The sequence below is a fragment of the Anopheles gambiae genome, chromosome 3 (genome assembly GCF_943734735.2).
Source record: "Anopheles gambiae chromosome 3, idAnoGambNW_F1_1, whole genome shotgun sequence".
Taxonomy (NCBI): domain Eukaryota; kingdom Metazoa; phylum Arthropoda; class Insecta; order Diptera; family Culicidae; genus Anopheles; species Anopheles gambiae.
Genome location: NC_064602.1, coordinates 28,474,217 through 28,495,548, shown reverse-complemented (window position 1 = coordinate 28,495,548; position 21,332 = coordinate 28,474,217). Strand labels below are relative to the sequence as shown.

At 45.5% G+C, this 21,332-nt stretch overlaps 1 protein-coding gene across 41 annotated transcripts in view; it reads left to right on the top strand.

Moving 5' to 3' along the window:
- LOC1280169 (restin homolog) overlaps positions 1 to 21,332 on the top strand; it is a 60,365-nt gene that overhangs the window by 27,983 nt on the left and 11,050 nt on the right. For 11 of the 41 annotated variants that reach the window (XM_061657587.1, XM_061657585.1, XM_061657588.1 and 8 more), the window contains 6 exons: positions 5,479 to 5,547; positions 10,203 to 10,604; positions 10,708 to 10,876; positions 10,964 to 11,147; positions 11,761 to 11,817; positions 19,443 to 19,553. In XM_061657587.1, coding sequence (XP_061513571.1) covers positions 5,479 to 5,547; positions 10,203 to 10,604; positions 10,708 to 10,876; positions 10,964 to 11,147; positions 11,761 to 11,817; positions 19,443 to 19,553 — 992 coding nt within the window. Of the gene's footprint in view, positions 1 to 5,478; positions 5,548 to 7,909; positions 8,024 to 8,969; positions 9,027 to 10,202; positions 10,605 to 10,707; positions 10,877 to 10,963; positions 11,148 to 11,760; positions 11,818 to 19,442; positions 19,554 to 19,871; positions 20,694 to 21,332 lie in introns of those variants that run through there. The other 30 variants (XM_061657579.1, XM_061657582.1, XM_061657583.1 and 27 more) reach the window with 10 other exon arrangements.

The window sequence follows — 21,332 nt, the reverse complement described above, 5'->3', positions numbered from 1 at the left end:
GCTCGTGGAATTCGTACTGTTTTGCTAGCAAACGTCCGGGAAAAAGGGAATTTTCCAAGAGCGAAATACCTACCAGCAACTGTTGCATCGAGAGAACTATTTTCTCACTTGCACCTGCGGATGTAAAATGCATTCCCCACTCCTCCAGCTCTGAGAAGGTGGTTGTTTTTCCGAACAGTGTACCGAGTTGAGTCTCGCCGTTCGGAAAATGATGGCGATTTGCTAGCGCTCCAAGCGTTCCCATGGCACCGCACCCCAACGGATGCCTTTGCTCGCTTCGCCGTAATTGGCTAGTGAATCCACCCGAACCGAAGAATGCAACAGTTAGTCGAAGATATAACAGATACCAGGCGAGAGATGGATAATTTGCTCGATAAAGGAAAAGCACAAAAAAATGCTTGCACACCTATTAGGGTGCAATTTATGTTATGTTTTTCCCAACTCTTGCTCTCTTAATTAACTCAGTAGCGTTTAGCAAACGCTAAGCGGTTACAATTGTTTTGTAATGGATCATGGGCAACAACAGGAACAACGGCACCAAAGGCCGGGGGCCGTCTTCCGGTGTAAAACTGTGAAGATATAATGCCATTGCGTAACGATAAAGAGAAAAACACGGGGTGGCAGGAGGAGATCGCTCGTCTGAATGAGCTAATTGATTTAAGCGCTAAGCCACCCTCTACCCTCTGAAGTTCAGAACAGTTGAGTGTTGTAGCTGTGTGTGAGTGGTTTTAATACCATTATAAAATGATTTAATGGGTGTTGAGTCCGCACGGTTCGACGTTCGAAACTGCACGTAAATTAATTATTTATGAACGTATTTCGTATGCCCGTAGGGGTCTGGCGGGTGTCCATGCTGTAACGGTGATGCCGTTACGTTGCGTTAGTCACACGCAGGAGACAGTGGCAGGCTATCGTAGATCTCGCCAAACAAACATGAAAAATCAGCGTTAAACAAGCAAACCGTACCTCTGTCTCTCTCTCTCTCGACCAATTACACTAATTAAGCCAAATGCCGCACGACGGTGTGCGCATACATTTGTGCGAGACTGCCACCACATGTGCATTCGCGCTGTACGATCAATTAAATCGTAAATTTTTATAACCCCTCTGTCGGTCAGGGAACAATCGATTTCCAGCGGTGCCAGCCTCCGACTCGGGTTGTGTCGCCTGCTGGAGTGATGCGGAAAATTTCCAATCAGTTTCCAATAATTCCTTCTGTTTTTTGTGTGGCCTGTTTCCTTCCACTGATTTCCCATACATTACCGTCAAGAGGGGATTATCTCATTTCCAGCTCCGAGTATTGTTCGGTCCATCCTGGGACTATTGCCAGCGTGTGCAGTTGAAATGAAAAATGCTTCCAATGCTGGTGGACCCCGGGACGAACGGCGCGCATGACACAATACCCTGAACTTGGCAATGGCATTTTCTATTTACATCTAGCTACGGTCAGAGCGAGTTTGCGCCGGGCTTTTGCATCACACCGGGACGATGCACGACAGCTAGTGCACCGGAATGGTAATTTATGGCATTCGATCTGCTCCCCCATTGCAAATGTGTTGCCCTAACGGGGAGCACCTTTATCCTTCGGCTAGAAGGCTGCCCATGCTTTACGCAGGGTTAACGCAGGGGGATGTGAACCTTATTATTGTTTATGCATCGATCCCTGGGCCTGTGTGATATTATTATGATAAAATATGCTGCACTGATTGGCAAACTTGTGTGAGCAAACATTTGGAGGGCGGGGGACTTCCCGGTGACCCTTTTCGGCTCGATGCGAAGAGAGGTTATGCGGGAGGCACGAAATGAAACGCCTGTTCTCTGCCGGTTGTTAATTGGACTCGTACGAGCGGTCGCGCAAAGCATCCCTTGGGGATATTCTGGAGTTAATTAAACACAAACACAAACGCCAATCGTTATAATGTTCGGTCCTGACGGGATGGATAGGGAGGCCTTTCATTTTAAAGCTTCAACTCCAGCAGGATGGAGTGTGGAGTTCGTTTGATTTCTGCGCAAAATTTAATTTCCAACAGGCCAATGAATTGGCTGATTTCACGTTCCGCATTTACAGTGCGGAAGGCTGTTATGCAACAAGATAAAGCCGCTAATGCCCTACGCAATCAGTAGAACCTGTTTCGCCCGGGACTGTTTCATTGGAGAGTCGGCCATTGAGTTCGTTTGTTTGTTTACTTTCGGATCAAACCGATCCCGACTCCCATGGCAGCAGAGAAGGCTTACATACGTGAACATGGCCACCGTGGAAGTGTTTGTACGTTCTTTTTAGTTTTTTGGAAATATTCTCCATGTCGGCAAACAACGCTCCACATGGGGAGGAGACATCCCTCTCCTGGCCGGATGGAATGTGGCCAGTGTTCTAAAGTGGCCTCAGCCTGTTTTACTGATGTCATTCTGCCAGAAGCTTCGTACGCGGTGCGAGTGGCGTGTAGTAGTGGCGATGGGGGAATTCGGGTGCACAGCTTAAGCTGCCAAAGCTAAAACTGACAGCGGTCATATTTTTGTGCTACCACCCCCGAACTGTTGTTGATGCCCCTTGACAACTGTCAGAGAGTAAAATTCAGTGAGCTTTTTTGTATGTGTTTTGTTGTTTTAGTGGATTTTTTGCATTTTTTTTTTCTTTCGAAAAGTGGACCGCCACAAGTCAAGTGTTGACGGACGTTTTTGAAAGCTTCTGCTGGATCGTAATGGCAGCCTCTCTTGACGGGAAATGGATGTTTTAGGATGGGATGACTGATGACCCGAACGCCGGAGCCGTACTGTCTGTGTATCTGTGCGCTTCTGCGAATGTGCCATAGGAATGCGCCGGGGAATGCCCGAATTGTGTTGAGAGGAACGGTCATTAGCAGCAGCAGCAGCAGCAGCACCGTATAGACAAGTGTAATTGACGAGCACAATGCCGTCCCTTGTGCGAGTGTGTGTGTGAGGTTTGAGTGCTTATTCGTTCGATATTGTTCGCAACTGATCATCATATAGTGGCATTGTCCTCGATCTACCCAATAGCGCAGTCGATTGCACGCTTGTAAGCTACACTCGGGGACTTGGTTTCAAATCTCGCTCTCTCATGATTGATTGTGGATAAAATCGATAAACTGTGTTACAATGTGTAACTATTTGTAGGATTTCGTTTCAACCTCACTGTTTACAACAGATAACAGATACGAGATAGATGGGAGGGGAGAGTTATACGAGGCCATGAAATATTTCCCAAATGGCAATTAATTTGGTTACTGGCGGCTTTCCTGAACATTGATCACTAACACTACTCCACACGATTGAAAAAGACTACCGCTGTATACTAAAATTACAGAATTAGGCAACTACGCCAACCTGGTGATTGTGTGTAGCTCAACTTTCACGTACATTGATTGGTGGCCGTCCATTTATCTCCCTTTGCCATGCCAAAGCAGTAAGTAATAGGAAACCGACCCTCTCCTGCACGCTCCCGTGCCATTACCTGTGAGTACACGGTTTTACCTACGTTATACGGGGTTGTAAGTTATGATGTTCGGGGTTGGTAATTTATGGGAAAATCAGCTCACAACTCACCGGGTGCCACCGCTATCGCCTCTCATGCTTTCTTTCCACCTCCGCCAACAGCCATAATATCACACCGGAGTCGGTGTCCTACTCGGCGAATGTTGGCCAAAGCATCATGCGCTGGTTCTGTCACCATTTGAGAGATATAGAGACATACACACACACACACACACACACTCTGGGGACAAAAACTTCGCCACCTTTGCAACCGTTGCGGGCGAGAGTTTTGTTTGCGAGCGGAAACATTTATAATAATTTTGCACAAAACCCGTACTGACTTTTATTATTCATACGAAAATGGAAACGAATGCAGGTTGCGGAGGGGCACTCGCTTTCAGTAGCCACTTTTTCTTACTTATTCTTGGGACATTCGAGCTGATGGCTGCTGCTGGTATGAGCAATAGGTTTCGTTTGGAGTTATTGCTGAACGATTTATTAGATATTGACGAGCCCGAACCGACGGCGTTAGTTTTTGGTCGTAGGTACAACCTGAGGGTATCGCACGATCGTCGCAAAGGAACAGGAAGCAAAGGTGTTTCGTGTGCGATGTGGATGCCCTTGTTTGTGGGTGCCTGCTCGGACGACGACGGTTCGCGGACACCTCCTACGCGCGAGTTGTCGCCCCGTTGCGCTGAGTGTCTTGCCGTGTTGTGACATTCGAGACCGCGCAGTGTCCAGAGGTGCGAAGGCCCTTTTTCTAAATCCGTGTGATGTATGGATTGCGCACACGGCATTATTTCCACCGATGATGACGACAACAACCGGAGCAACTTATATCTGTGTGTGGTGTTTGTTTTTGGTTTGTTGAGGTGTTGAGAGTTAGTTTGAAGTGCCTAGCTTTGCGGGTAACTTTTAGCAGCTAACGACTGTTTGATCCGTTCGAGATGAGGTGACTAATGGACGGCTTTTGATGCGTTCAGAGAGGAAGATGTGATATGATGGTCTGGTCGTGAATGGCTCAGTTTGTGATGTGAAATCTTCCGTAAAAGCGTTTCACCCAGCATTGGTGAATTATTAATGGGAATGCTCACACAGGCAGTGTAAGATAAAGATGGGTACCTTATCGTACCCACCACATTACCTCATCGGAACTTATTGAAAGATAAACACGTCTGTTTATAGGCTGTGGAAATGGGTGTGTTAGTGCCCGTTTGTCTGATATGCTAGACGAGTTGCGTGATTTATTGGCGGGGAGGGCCCTTGCATTGTGATTCTAATCCTTATTGAATTAAGCGATAAGCACATATGGGACCGACCCGATATGGTAACGCGCTAGTTAATTTAGCTGTCAGTAGATATGTTTAACGATTATTTGTGTGCACCGATGGGGAGATTTGAAATTTTCAATAATTTTTGTAAACAGACGACGAACCCCCATGGCTTCATCTTTTATGAACTCTCCAGCGTCCTCCAGCGTTTAACGACACAGCACCATAAACGCTACGAACCTCTGCTTGCTTGAACACTTGTCTACACGTTTTCTTCAACAGTTTGCTTTGCCATTATCGTGTCCCCGTTTTGTGTTTCGCGAGTTAATAGTTTGACTTTTCGCACCTTTTCGATTTGCTCTTTCTTTGACTTACCGAGCTTTTGCTGTGGCTGGGTTGGAGTTGTTTTTTTCTGTTGTTGCTCTTCTCGTTTGCTACTTCGTGACCTAATATTGACACTAGTTTACTAAGTTTTGCGTGTTTCATTTAGAGCTTTCTCGATCCTGCGTTCAATTGACAAAACTTATTATATGTGCATGTTTGTGTGTGTGACGTTTTTCTTGTTTTATTTTTTAATATTCATGTGTGTTTTATTGTTTTCATTTTTTTATGTTATGTATGCCACTCACCACTACCACTGTTGCTTGCTGTTGTGTTGTTTTGCGCACCCGGGCTGTCATTGAACTGCTGCCGCTCTTTTGGGGGAATACATCATCAGTACCTACGACATTCGACAGTAAAATGAGACGACCGAGCGATTCCGACTATAACAAAACACATCTACCAGGTAAGAAGCCGTGTTTTTACTGTGTTCTCTGCATGTTTCGGTGTTTCTTTAAACAAATAATATTTTATTTTCATTTAGCGTTTCATCTCAAATGGTTGTTTTCCTATTTATGTTAACGTCAGTTGGTCTATTATAAAACTATCATAAATTGAAATCAGTTTTATAAAAAAAACCCAATATTAAACTTTTAATGTGTTAAATGTCGCCCTACTCCCCTTTGTGACAGCTACACTACCGGAACATCAAAACAATGCAATTTCCCGTTGTTAAATACACTAAAACGTAGCTCTGTCGCGTTAATCGAGATGAAACATTTCCTTTTGCCCTGCTGAGTGCTCGAAAGGTAACAAACAATTTCTAAAGTGGTTGTTAACGGGGAAAGTTATGCTCACAGCACCAATATCCGGCACGTCTTGTTAAGCTCTCGCTGTCGATGGTGCGATTTTCAATTTCCGAAACGCATAACTTCTGCTCGTTCTCGCAATACGCAATTGTCCCTTTGGCAGGGCACATACATGTCATGTGTGTGTTAAGAGAGTGTTTTTACGAAGAATTTCTCGAAAATCTTGTAACCCATCGTAATTGTTTTCTACCGTAGAGCATGTTTGAGTTCATCAAGAGCTCCCGCGGCTGTGCAAGTTAAATTAGATTTTAAAACTCTCGCGGTAGTTATAATCCAACCCCGGTCGTTCTTTTGTCTTCTTTTCTTCGAATTTATTTCAATTTGAAACGCATCACCCAGCGCTGGATGGAAATTTGACGGCAAATGCCCCACCGTCACTATTACGTTCGTGAAGGATTAACACTTTGTGATATGGTGCGGCACAAATCGGCGTCCATTCCTTCAGCACCCGAACGGTTATTTGATATCGCGTGCGTCTCGTCTTTAGCACGTTTGCCGTGCCGTAATCGCACCTGCAGCGGAGGATGCGGGTGATTGATGAGTTGTTGTTGTTGTGCCGCCACGGCCAGAAGCCGAAGTGGCTCGAGTGTTCGAGCTCGGTCGGTTGTAAAACGGGCGAGAACGTTGATCGAATTACAATTCCATTATTCCAGTAACCCGTCGATGCGTGCTGCCATGTCGTGGCAAAGGGTCTAGCTGCTGAAATTAGATCACCAGCGAAGCTCTTGTTCCAGGTGTTTGCCATCCTCTCCTTGTCAGAGGGTAATCTTTCGGTTTCGGTAGCTGGTTGGGGACTTTAATTGTCGGACGAATAATGGATAGAATGTGTGTGTGTTTGTGTGTGGTGTTTTCACACTATTTGATGTGGGTGTGTAGACCGCTGACCACAATTCGATGTTTGTTGTTTTGTTGTATATAATTAAAAGACCTTACTGAAACTTGAAAAGCTTTCCCAAAGCATTCTAGGCGATGCTGGATATGTTGTAGATAAAATTCTGGAGAGAAGGGATTATAATTAGCTTTGATGGACTTCAAACTCTGAAAAGACGAGTACTCACAAAATTTGTTTTATTTAGTAGGTAATATTGTTTTAAATTAATCACTAGTATTAAATAATGTTGTTTTCTGATTAGTTTGTAGTTTGTTGTGTTGTTTGTGCATGTTTCTCATTATATGTTCTTGTTTTTTTCTTTCTCTTTTTATTGTTTGTTTCTTTTTTGTTTATTTCATCTTCTTTTTTTGTATCCATATATTCCCTTCCTGATGCATTCTGCTTTTAATTGATGTTCATTTACCAATGACACCGCTTTATCGACGGCTTTTCCTCCAATTTCACTCTACAATAACCACCGACTGCTGCTACGAACTGCTGTCACGAACCATTAATATTCCTTTGTTTCTAACTAACGACCCACCGACCGACACCTCCATTTGTTAATCGAACACCTTAACTACTATTTGCATTGTGTCGCTGGCAACCCACTGGCCCACGCGCTCGACACAACAAAACGAAACTACCGTCCAAACACACGTAACGCACGTAACCGTGACGTGACGATATAACGAAATGAAAACCCAAACAACAACGGAATAAATATATTAATAATCACTCGAACAACGTGTCAATCATCTGTCACGCGACATGGCTATATATGTGTGTGTGTGTGTGGACCTCTTCCCACTGTGGCTGGGCGGAACGCTTTTTGGCCACCTGCTGCACCGGAACCTGTTGACTTGGTGCGACAATGATGGACGACGAATAAAACTACGTTCTCCGGGCTCAATTCTAACGCATTGACACCTGCAATTTACAAATTCGCCTACCGACCTACCGACCGACTGACCTACTGTGTGTAACCGGGACTTGGGGGGGGGGGGGGAGAACTGCAAAACTAACGCGAATTACTAAACACACACATACACATACCCGAACACCGCGTGCCATCGCCGGTCGCGTAGATGTGGACGAAGAAAGCGAAACCGATTTGGCGTTCGAGCGGCCCATCTCCGCCAGATCGTCCCACTCGCCGGACTCTGGGTTCCGGAGCAATCGCTCCGATCGTAAGACTTCCAGTAAGTAGTACAATTCCCCATGGGGTGTTATGGGGACACCACAAGTGACTGAGACACGTGAAACAAGCGACGAAAACATGGTTTAAAAGTGGGTTTTTGAAGGGCTTTTTCAAGTGGTTTAGGAACAGAAATTGTAGGTATTACGTTATCATAAATAGGGAGTTTGATGTTCAGGTTATTGGAATGATATTTTTGCAAAATTTTCTTGGTTTTCTACCTACATTCAGTGTTATATATATATATATCTGATACAAGTAAGCTTAACCATTGCCTGTCCTATGCATACTTGTACTGCTGGTACAAAGAATTCGCTTCATCTATTTTACCACTAACCTGTCGTGGGGAAGATCTTTTCATCTTCAACATTCTTAAACCTGTAATTCTGAAAATGAATTTCCATTTCACAGGTTAGTCTAGGGTTTGAGACTTTCCGTTGAGACTTTTATGAAAACTCCTCAAATAGCTCATTCTCATCAACCGTAACGTCCATTAGCTAACATTTGTTGCGCTTGTCAGTTTAGTTGTTTATCGTAGCAATTAACAACCCCGTAGCCTGTAGCCTGGGTAGCATTAGTTCCCAGAAAGAGGAACCTCTCAAGCACGAGCGCTGTTTTGCTTATCCAAATGTGTTTTGGTTTTCGTTTTATTTTCCCGTTTATGCTATCATCCCTGTGTGTGTGTATGTTATTGTGTTCCTGTTCCTGCAACACGCGCCTGCATTATGTTGTCCACCGTGTGTTAATGCACCGCTGATCATGTGCGCCTGTGCATCCTGTTGTGCGTCCGTTTGTTGCACGCTTTCGTTGGTATTTTCTCCATCTCCCTCTCCATTTTGTCAACGCTTAAAATGCACAAACACACACGCGCGCCCGCGCCTACATCCAAACATCATCCCGCCATGTGCCGGTGGAAAAACACTTGTCGCGCGTTTATGTGCGGATCACAGGCGCCTCCACCGGCTCCGACGTGTACTGGGAGGCCACCGGAAGGCGTAGAAGCTCAGGTAAATCGTTGCACACGTCCTCACGCCCATCCGCTCTCTCGGTGCATTTGGTGCGGCTTGGTCACAGGAGCTTCCATGCCTTTCCACACACTCACAACCTAACCGGTAACGAACCGAACAAAGGTGGCTTTGCCTCGTTGGTGCTTTCGGTGTCTTTGCACTAACGCTGCGAAGTTGCCTTGTGCAGCAAAGAACGGATGCAAGGACAACCGTCTCCCCTCTCTTCAGTGGTAGCAAAATTATGTCTTTCCAGGTTTAATATTTTCAAGCGGTTTAAGTGGGAATGTAGTTGGAGCGAGCGCTCTCGCACCTCTCACTAATTAATGCTTCTTATGAATCCCTAGTGCATGTGCATGTGGTCTTGCTCCGGTGATGTGCCCGGGATGCTTCATTAATAGGCGGGCAAGGATAATTAAGTCTCCGGGTCTGGGTTTGCTTTAAAGTGGGATGTGTTGCAGCATAATTGGAGCTAAATTTTTGCGTTCCTTTTTTAGGTTAATTTTTTCCATTGACGACGCTAAAATACTTGTTTCAGCAAACTTTAATATTAGCAAAGTTTACCTAAAACATTCTAACCAATTTCCAACCAACATTCTAACGACTGTTTTGAACTCATTTACTCATACACTCAACCATAAGTTAACGGGCGAGCATACTTGTTTCGCCCCAAACGACTAATGAAGCTTTATGTACTGAATAATTCTCCGAAAAGCAATACTTTCTACCAAACTTAAAACACAAATTCGCAAAAAAAAGCATAAACTACTAAATTAATCGAAATAAAAGCCATCACTGACACAGCGGGATTAAAAAAAAGCTCTCCGCATAACCATGGAAGCGAAAATGGTGTTTCAAGGGCGTCACTCTAATTATCGCTTGTAAAAGTGAACATTCTCTCTCTCTCGCAATCCCTCGACCGACTGCTCCGTGGCAAGCGAGGTGCTGATGCTGATGATGTTCTCGTTAGCAAAACGTAATACTCGCAGCTCGGCTCGTGTAACATTAGCGCGCTTGAGCAGGTGTTTAATTCGATCGATCGGATGTCCGATGCGTGTGCTCCAGGAAGAACGCTGCCAGCACGATATCCAATGGCTTGTTTGGTGCATTACATTTCTAACTTACCTTTCTCTTCTTTCTCTTCCCCCTCCACCGATTGGTTCATCCGAACGCTTCCAGATCAGGGCGCAGTGCTGACGGCGGACACGGACAGCTTCATCATCGGGCAGCGCGTATGGGTCGGCGGTATCCGCCCGGGCCAGATTGCGTACATCGGCGAGACACACTTTGCGCCGGGCGAATGGGCCGGCGTCGTGCTGGACGAGCCGAACGGCAAGAACGATGGGTCGGTCGCCGGCAAGCGCTACTTCCAGTGCGAAGCGAAGAAGGGCGTCTTTTCGCGCCTGACGCGCCTAACGCGCGAACCGCTGGCGAATGCTGGCGGTGGTGGTGGTGACTCGACCGCCTCCACGCCGCTCGATGCGAGCTTCCGGTCGCTGACGTCACCGGCCCGGTCCGGCACCGTTTCGCCCACGCACAGCGTCCAGAGCTATGCCAGCAAATCGCCAGCGATGGCCGGAAGTAAGTAGCAGCAACGCTGGGCAGCTGGGAGGCGCACGTGTAAAATGGCCTTTTGTGCTAACATCACTTCTCTTCTCTCTCTCGCGCGGCTCACTGTTTGCAGAGGCCGCCTCACTGAACGTCGGCGACCGGGTGATCGTCTCGTCCGGGTTCGGGTCGCGCCCGGGCATGCTAAAGTTTATCGGCGAAACGCAGTTCGCCAGCGGCACCTGGTGCGGCGTCCAGCTGGACGAGGCGAGCGGCAAGAACGACGGCACGGTGGACGGTGTCAGGTGCGTGTGTTTAATAAATGCGTGTGCGTGATCTCTTTGCCCTCCCTAATCATCCCTTTCCCCTATTTTCACCACCTCTCGTTGCAGATACTTCGAGTGTCCGGCCAAGTACGGCATCTTTGTGCCGATTGCCAAGGTGACGCTGTCCCCGTCGGCCCGCAAAACCTCGGCCCGGCTGTCCCGGGCCAACTCGAAGGAGTCGCTCAACTCGCTGGCCACGATGAGCTCGATCGCGACCACGGCCACCTCCCGGCTCCGGATGAGCGCACAGGTATCGCTCGCTGCATGGTAGAAGAGTCGCCCTTACGAGTGGATTTTGGGGACCGCTCCCACACTGTTGTGTGCTGGGTCGTCCCTTCCAAGCTTGATTGCGAATTTGCGAGTGGCTTTTTGTTGTTGTTGTTGTGTGTGGTATTTTTGTTTCTTTCGTTTCGGTATTGCAATCAAGCGCGTCTTTTTGCGCTTTGTAGCGATGATTGTATTTTTTTTTCGTTCGGTTTCCATGCCACAACTCAAACTAATATCTAACTTTCGTAAGCTCATTAACGTAGAATAATTCAACGCCACGGCAGAGGTGGCCCATGACCGAGCCGGTCGGAGTAGATATTTATAGCGAGAAGAAGCTTTCTCGGGCTTGAGTGCTTGGAAAGAGAGCAGAAACATTCCCTACCCCACCCAAGTTCTTCGTCACTTCCGCTACCGGAAGGAATGCGTTAGTGTGTCCGGTACCGGGCTTTACAGTGGGGGGATGTTTCAACGTTCTTTACCATGCACGGGCCGCGCTATGGAAGCGATGATAAGCTCTAACCATCAATAACTAACCCAAGTATTATTCCACCGTCTCTCTCTCTCTTACTCCCCCACCATTCGGCGGAATGTTGCAGAGGAAATCCACGGTCAGCGCTGTGCCGTCGACACCGAAATCTTCCTTTTCGCTTCAGGTAGGACTTCCCCAACAAAAATGTTTATGAATTAATTTATGTTTTTAAATTGGCCGTTTGTTGTCGTTTCTTTGTTTTGGGATGCTTGCGTCCGGGTGGGTTTGAATGCTGCCCAAATCGGGTGTTTTTGTTTTGTTTGTTTTATTGACTAATATGACTGACCATAATCATACCTCCTTCTGTCTCATGTCGTGATCACGAGATGGGGTTTTGGGGGCTGATTGAACTACTAACTTTTGTAAAGACGTGTAATAAATTGTAGTTACTTCTAGATGTGTGTTGTACGTTTTTTTAAGGAGAATAGTATTAAGATTTTGCTTTATTAAATTGTTAAAAGAACTCTGAGGTGTATTTTTGAGGTTACAAAATAATTTCTGTAATATCTGTTTTTACTGTTGTCTCACTTCCATTAAGGAAGTGTACTTTTATTCCATTAAGGAATTGTACTCTCACTTATTAAAGTCGATGCTGAGGATTACATTTTTGAAGACATGTTTTTATTAAACTTGTGCAATAATAGGCGATCAAAACAAAAACGTTATATTTTTGCATAATTTATTTTCAATCTTAGCTCTTAGTTTTCAGGATCTCAGTTTTCAGCTCGAATCAAATGATGCTTCTACTTCAAATGTTTTCAAAATCATACATTATTAATGCGTAAATTCGTTAGTAATTGAAAAAAGTTTGCTTTTTATGTCAAATAAGCCTGAGAGCTTTGTTGAGCTCAATATCCCGACTATAGGCCACATATAATTAATATTGGATGTAATTGTCTGAATATTGCTATTTAAGTGTTTGACGTTTAATAGTATTAAAAATGCTAAATCCCATTTTATGTATCAATATGTTGCTGCTTTACAGTTCTGATACCTGTAAAACCGAGCTACAATTTGGAATTTTGACACTCCTAGTTAATTAGTATTTCTTTTTTTGCATCCAAAAAAGCACAATAACGCCTGAATTTTTAGATAGCTGATCATTCTTAATGTAAATATTAGCACGAAATGTTTCGCATCTATAATCGCCCCGACACTTCAACCTCCGGGCGAAGTACTCCTTTTGGAAGGGAATATAAAAAGGTTCATTTAGCACGGATGTTGAATATTTATGCCAAAAGCCTCCCCGATGTCTCTGTTGACCAACCATTCTATTATGTTCTTGTGCTGCTACCCTTGGCAGAGACAAACGCCAACGCGCCCCGAACCCTTGTAACGGATGACCTCGCCCGGTGTGTATTAACGGCGGTTGACTCGTGTCGTTCTTTGTCTGTGAACTTCGGACCTAACTCTCCAAAACCAGGAACCAAAAACGAAACCAGGTGGAAATGAATATCTGGCGACAATAATTTCTCATTATCTTCACTCCCACCCCAACTCCCGCACTCCAGCCAAAAGCTACTTCTGTGTGAAGCTGCTCTCACAACATGCCAAGAGTTTGTTTTCCAACTCAATGCTGTCATGCTCTTGACCGTGGCACAGTGACGTAGCATTAACGGGCGGGTTCTATTATTCACTCCCGGGAGATTAGGGTGAAGGGAAATTCGGGTATGTGGTTCGGACAGTGCGGAAGACGCCAACAAATATGTGTCGCTCGGCTACGAAGTTGACGAGCTGCTGACAGCGGTAAACATGAACGTTTTTTTTTTGAGAGCTTTTGTGATTCGTTGGGAATTTGAAGAAGCTTTAAAAAAGGTGCTTGTACTGGAGCAAACCCATCCAAACGTTGCAGTTCTTTAAACATTTTTCGCATGCGAATTTCTGCAATCATAACACAACACATAATGGCATCGAATTACAGCACAATTACTAACGGGTAAACCTTTTTCCCCTTGAGCAACCCGATCGAAACTGCAATTGATCAAGAAGCGCGGTCAGCCGGCCAATACAATCAAGCTACCGTACAAGGAGCTCGACATACTAGAGGAGGGCTTTTCTGCTATGCCTGTGACCATATCGGGACGTGGACGTTCGATGATATCGGTCCCTTCAGAAGAGCGAGCGCGCGTGGAACAGACTGACGCTCCAGCAGTTTAAATCGAAACTATTGTTGCTGGAGAGGCGATGTGAGCGTACGCAGGTGAACGCAGGGCTGCGCAAAATGAAACCTGCCCTGCCTGTGTTCGCATCAATTATTTCTACAGCGTTCCGCGAGCGAACAAGTGCACACACGCTTACCGATTGTAATCGATCACCCGTTCCGACTGTGTTGCCCACACACACACACACGTGGAGCAGGGTGCAAATGCAAATTATTACACCTCCCCCCTGCTGCATTATCTCGCAGATGCAGGGAGTCGGTCGTAGGACGGCATCCATTGTCGGTGTGTTAGCTCTCATCAGGTGAGCACGATTGCGACATCAATATTTATTGCGGTTTTGTTGCTACGGTTTTAGTATTGCACACCGGGTCGTGTAATAAAGCTAGAAGAGTAACAGCACCCGCGGGATATGCTTGGGTCTGACGTAACAAGGAAATAAACAGTTCAAACTGCTTGGAGCAGAGGAGCATCAGATATGGATGTTCAAAGGAGAAGATCCGCCATATGTGATAAAACTGAATGAAGAAGAACAGTCAGTGCTCCTAGGTCATGTTCTATTATTCATCACTCATGAGATCAGTTATTGTTGATTGCAAAGCTGTGCAACTTTGTAGCAAAAAGAGTCTAAAAACCCCTTCACAAAAAAAAGCAAAAAGAGTCTAAAACATTCTGAAGCATTGCTTTTACAATTACTTGCAAAAATCGCGCACCTCAAGACCTTTTGACTTTTTCCCCTTTTTGCTGTTTGGGGTCGTGACAAAAACCATTGTCGCGTGGTTGGCATGCCGCGCCCTAAAAGGAAATTTTCAACAATATACTCTTGAGCCGGTGGGGAGTCGCTGACTTAATTGATCCGGTTGAACCTGTCAACTGCTGCGTGTAGCGACGACACGCCATGAAGAGAGGCAGCCGCTTTGGAAGTCATTAAACATTTCGGGTTCGTTGTCTGATTTCCTCGTCTTGGGATTGTTTACGACCATGCTCTTCTGCAAAGAAAAAAAACAAGTCATCTACCTGTTACGATGTGCCTTGCGTGCGAACACAAAACCAAACCACGCCGAGTATCTCCAAAATGGGATCGACTTCACAAAGCAGCTCTCTTAGCACGCAGGTGCCTTTGTGGAGGGGTTCGGTGCAAAACGTTTATGTATCTCGGCTATTTGTGACTCAGAGCGTTGTCTTCGGAGCAGCGAGTGGGAGAGCGAGATTCAGAACCTTTTGGCTTAGGTGACACACTTTGCGAGTAGTAGTCGCACAGCTCTAATGGCGCACATTGTTCTGTGTGCCGTTTGTGGAGCGGCATTAGCGTGTGAGCTCACCCCCGTGTGTACCTGCCACAGGTTCGGGACAGGATCGTCTGTATATATTCTCTGTCAGGTGCATTTGGCATCCACCCAGCTCGGAGAGACCGGAGCAGGGTTTGAAGGCCAAAACCGATAGGTCACAGTGAACTGACGCTTGGGTGGCTTTGTTGCGCGGGCGAGGACTTTGATTATTAGCAATTCATGGGTGCGGAATGCGCGCCCGATGACTGTAACTCGGTGTCTTTGTATACATCGGCCGATGCTCTTGAGGGTGGAGGTGATTATCGCTGGCGCCCACCAAACTTGGTCACACGATCCGTCCGTCCGAGCAGGAAGTTCGCTCGCGGTTTTATATGTATCCCAAACGCCACACTGAAGAGGGCGCGTGGGCGAGGTACACACAGTATCTTAATCTACCGTCGGTCCCATGAACGGCACGCCGTGTGTCGGATGGGTGACTGATCGGGTACGCCACCACCACTGCCAGACCACTTGCGCGCTGTGGAGCTCTGGTAGATCTTCTGAAGTCGCGTATCGATCAGTCGCAAACTTGGGACGCTGGACGACGGCTGCTGGCACTGGCTGAGTACGAGCTCTGGGTTAGGATAATGGACCACTACACTCCATTACTGTGCAGGCTACAATTCCTGGTTGCTGATAGTGCGTTGTTATCAAAGCTTGAGGTGCAGAAAATAAAGTTTGGCACTGTTGGTGTGTTGCTGTGGGCAGGGTTAGGGAGTGTTTTGTATCGTTGTTTCTTTTCTCGGGATAACTCTGTGTACAGAATACATGGTTTTATGTGTGTTTGCGTGTTGATTTTGACGAACGTATTGAGGAACCGTGGTCGAGGGTGTTTCCCTCGTGCCACGTACGGTCGTAATGATGACGTTGGAATATATTTGAACAGTTGATTGGTTTGTTGTTGAGAAATCGTTTATCATTCCGTTGACGTAGTGTTGACGAAGTCGTCGCTCGTCTTTTTGGTTCGATACGCCCCAGGGAGAGTTACCTCCCAGAACAAACCCGTGACGTAGTCCAATTTTGCATCGGCGTACTGAACGGTGGTAGTAATATTCCCGGGTTAGTTTAGTGTTTTTGTTTTCCCAAAAAATAAAAGCCTTCTCACGTGGAATGAAGTTTCAATGGCGGAAATTGAGGCTTTTGGTAGAAGACTTCCCAACGCACCGTTCAGAACTCAGGCACCGAGGGTTGTGGCTATGATGTTGGGAATTATTTTCGTTCCGGTTGATTGAAACGAAGCGAAAAGGGATGTCAGGGAAGGATTCATTCAAGCTGCGTCCGCTTATGGTAGAGCTTTTGCAGTACGAAGGCTGCAACCATCGTGCGCTCGTTTATCATTTCCCAAGTGAGAACTCCTCGCAGCAGCAGTGTGAAAGACGTTTGTATTAAACGTCCGTAACTGTGTGTTGGGGCAAGAAAAATGAGCCAACAAATGGGCAAGCTCACTGTCGATGGGAACAATTAAGTTTCGCCCAGGCACACCCTGAACGAACACACCAAATTTCTTCATTCCGTTCGTCAAAAAGCTCCCCTGTGCGAAAGTTCATTGCGGAGTTGGTTTGGAGTTAATGTTCGGTTGCTCATTCAGGTCTCGCGTGTACCCAGCGCCTGGTGCGAGAGCGAAAGAACAGCAAATTCATTAAATACCAAATGCCATAGCCTCAGTATAGTGATGGATTTTCGGGCTGTCGTCAGACTGCTGTGGCGCTGCCGGTTGGGAAGTCATCGACGGTCGGTTTTACTGATGAAGAACATTTGTTTTGTTTGTCGGATTTGTTGACGACGGCACGCTGTTGCTCGTTCGTTCGTGCACAATTAAACCAACTCCTGCGGGTGTGTAGTTCCACACTTCCGACCCATCGGGGCCATTCCTTTAGCCGTGGGAACCGATGACGCCCAGTCACTGAAAGATGGATTTTCCTTCGTTAACGTTCGGCGCGTGTCGTGCGTGTACCGTCTGAGAAAAGGCACGCACACCCGATGCTTTTATGCTAACTAGTGTTTATGAAGCAGATTAGCAGATAGCAGAAGCAGCATCCGTTTCCACTTTTGCGAACGTGCGAACTCCTAATGATTAGCTTCGCGTCGTTGCCTGACTTTCGTAGCTCTACGCTTCCAAAGCTCCAAAGCGTCATGAAATATGACTCCCGCTGGCCCGGTGGTGGCAGAGACTGTCAACTCGTGGGGTGGGGGTTCCGAAAAAGGGTTTACGTAATTGCGTATGATTAAAGGCGATTAGCATATTTTATTGCCCTATGCGGTGGACCGGTGGCTTGAGAAGTCATCGACGGCAAGGGTAGAGCGAATGGTCCAGCACGCTGATGTTTTCGTGCTTCAATTTAGGAGTAATCTATCTATTTGCCCCCGGTTCGTACCAGTTTGCATCATGTGCGACTGATGATGAGTGTGCCGGAATTGATGTGTGTCTGTGTGCGTCCGTCAATTCAACATAAAATGCAAATAAATCTGCCACATTTGGGGCGTATAACTTTCGGGTGGAATGGTTTTAAGCCAGGATAGTTTATTCCATGTTATTCATGTCATGCGTCGTCATGTCGTTTGTCAACGGCTGGGAGGAAAGCATGTTCACATCCATTCCTTCCCATACCTTTGCATCCGAAAAGGGTCATTTGCACAGTGTTTGACACATTCATATTTAACGTCATGCATATTTGAGAGAGCTTGGAATAAATTAAAGTGATTGGGCTTGATTTGAAAGTCATACCACTTTTGGCTGGGGGTAGTAGATATCACGCAAGTTTTCAGGATTCATGAGTACATTGGATATATGATTTTGCTCTTATGTGCAATGTGACCAGACCGTGTGATTTTCATAATGTTTGTTCGTTGGTTAAATGGTTTGCAAAGTTGAGATACTTGGATCTTATTGTTGGTGTATTTGGTATACGATGCTTTCAAAATGAAACGTCCATGGTTCTATTGTAACGATCGATCCGAGCTATCTGGTCTTATTCAGGATTGCTAGACTTATTTGCACCATGTAACTGTATAAGGGGACGGTCGGAATCAGAAGCGAACCACGCCTGGGCGATTCAACAAGGGCAAAAGCATACCAAGAGTTTGTAAATAATAACTGCTTGAAGATTTATCGCTTGCTACTATCTTTTACTGTTGATTTTAAGGTCAATGTTTATGGTTTTGTCATGTGATTTCACCATGTGATGGTTAGGTTATTATATTCCAAGAAAAATATTTAAATTTTTCGTTCGGCCCTGTAGCTAATCGTCAAATATATGATGTAGTTTATGGAGATACTAAAGCTATTCAATAAACCGAAGATAGTCGATGATGATCGTATTAGTCATAGATCATAAAATACATCAGAGGATGGCTGCAAAGTCAGCGGTGCCCGGCCAATTCCAACAATGTGCAAGATGATGCGTCTTTCATAAGCACATCTAATTTTCAGTTTATGGTATGAAATTAACTTAACAAACCAATTAGATGACTCTGACACGACACTGTTGTCGATGAACATTACAAATAATGATGACAAATCTTGCAAATGAAATGAGAAGATGGATTGACAAAGATTTTTTTTTAAATAATTGGCAATTACTTTGACTTCATATTGATTGCAAAAAACAGTTTTATGCATAATCTCATATTGGGAGTAGCAATCCTGTATCATATGCTTATTATCCTCTTATCACAAGTACCTGATGTAAATGGTTGTTTAAAAACCATTACAGGAATTACAGTGCCCTAAATAATGTTTTGCATTATAATTACATCACATTTGTGTCCTTCAATGATGACCTCTGTCATCAACGTAATCAAGGGAAAATATCAATAAATAAATATCAATAAATATCAAGAATTATCGCATAAGTAACATGTGTTAATAGTTAGACAAATATGATACTTATTTCACCCATAATAATGGAATCGCAATTAATTATTGTGGTTATTGTTGTCGTATCTGTAGGCTTTTTATGTTCATGAAACGGTTTGGACTAAAGTGGATCAAATTTTATTAGCCAATAAAATTACCCCTACATTGGCAATTTGCGTATATACACTCCATAATCCTTACCTCTTACATAGCATTGATAATCAATACTGTAAAAAACGTATAACACACCGGATGTAATAACAACATGTACCCTGATGATAATTGATTAACCTATGCATCTCCCATACAACATAAATCACGGATCAAATAATCCAGCTCTTTCTTTTTTGTCTCTTTGTTTTCGTTCTTTTTCCCTCCCTATCTCGCTACAACCTGCATCCTGCAGGATGTCCTACGGGAGAAACAGAATCACATCGAGCAGCTAATGCAGGAGCGGGAAATCGATCGCGAGGAAACAGCCAACCAATCGATTATGTACCAGAAGAACATCCAACAGGTAAATAGGGGGAAACCGATCCGAGATACCGAGGTGTGGTCTATGCGCTTCGGCAGCTCTGGAGCGCAGTCACCACAGCACCACCAAACCATCCACAGCGGCCAACCGAACGAACACACGACACCAGCATCGGACACTAGCATCTATTCCTCTCCCCAACCTTCTTTCACATCACATCCCCCCCACCTCACTTCACATTAATGCTTTCTCATGTTTCCGGTGGTGAACCGCCAGACACACCACACGGCAGCAGTGTTATAGCGTGTATAGCAGGTTTTGTGTTTAACGTTTGATGTTTACCAAACCCCCCTTCTCTAGCGTGATACTACCGACGGTGGCGAGGTCGGCCGCTGGGCAGAGCTGGTCCGTCGACGAGCGCTACGAATTGCTGACCTGCGGCGCGAGTTCCAGGGATGGCACGGTAACCACGAGCGACACTGCATCCTGCATGACGTCCTGTTAGCTTAGAGACAGAGAGAGACAGATCGAGCGAGATGTTGAGAGATGTAGGAAGCTAATTATACTTGCTGCGGACTTTAGACGCCTACCACGGCAAAGGAGGATGAGAAGGAGGGTCTCTCTGTGATAGGTAGTCTGGAGGAAGCCCCGCTGTGTGTCCACTCACGGGGGAGACACCTTGCAGACACATGCAGTGCGCAACACAGGACAACACATTCTTGGACGACACACCGTTGGACACCACAATAATGACGCTGCCTAGGACTAGCAGGACACAGAGAGAGAGAGAGAGAGAGAGAGAGAGAGAGAGTTTTTCGGCTGCTTTTTAAATATTGGACGCAATGTTTTTTTGGCAATCTAATGTCTCCCTTACGAAAGAAAAACTCCAGATGAAAGGGGCGCTCGTTTGCGGCGAAAGGCGGGAAAATGCGTGAAGGGACACGAAATAAATTGTTACGATTGGTGGTTTGTTTGTTTTTATGGTTTTCGATGGTCTACAAGTTCCCGCCACTCGCGCGTATGCAACGCTCAAAAAGGAGTTGATAGTTACTAAGATAGATCTGTAAGCCGTTTTCCTGCGACATTCAGTACCGGATTTGTGGAAAACGGAGTTTTTTTTTACAATTGCAGACAATTAAAAACACAAACGCTTTTGCTTTATGTTGAACATTTTAAAACCGATTAGCGTGGTGGCCTCCGGCAACCGAGTGTACTACTTTCTCACTGATGACATGTTTAGCGATAAGGCGTTGTATCCTATCCTATCTAGTTCTACCCAATCTTGTCGAGCTTTGAGCAGTATTAACGAGCATTCAAATAATTCAAATTAAACATGCAAATTGGATCGCAATTTCCTATTACGCCCACTAAGCGTTGGGTGGACCACAGGGGAGGGTTAGCCTTTTATGGTCACTCTTTTTAATCCGATGAAAGTGGACGTGCGAGAAGTAGAAGAAAAAAACTGAATATGTTAATCTGTGTCGACAGTTTGATTAAGCGCTTTCCATTGCCCACACACTCTTCATTTTTTTTTGCTCTCATTGGAGCGGTGAAATGGCCACAAATGGGGTAGCCCGACCGACGAGCAGGTCGTCGATGACGTTTGCAATTTTGCAGCCGCTTTATGGGGTTGCAGCGTTTTTTTCCCCCAAGTTTCTTGTCACATAAGGAATGATGTCCTCTTCCTTCCTTTAAACATTAGCCTGGTTCTTTTACGTATCCTTTACTTGGCGATGACTGCCCCTATACATGCGATGGAACGCCCTGGAAGGAGCATGTGGTCAATACATATTTCCCTCTGAATTGCTTAGTCGGGCTCAT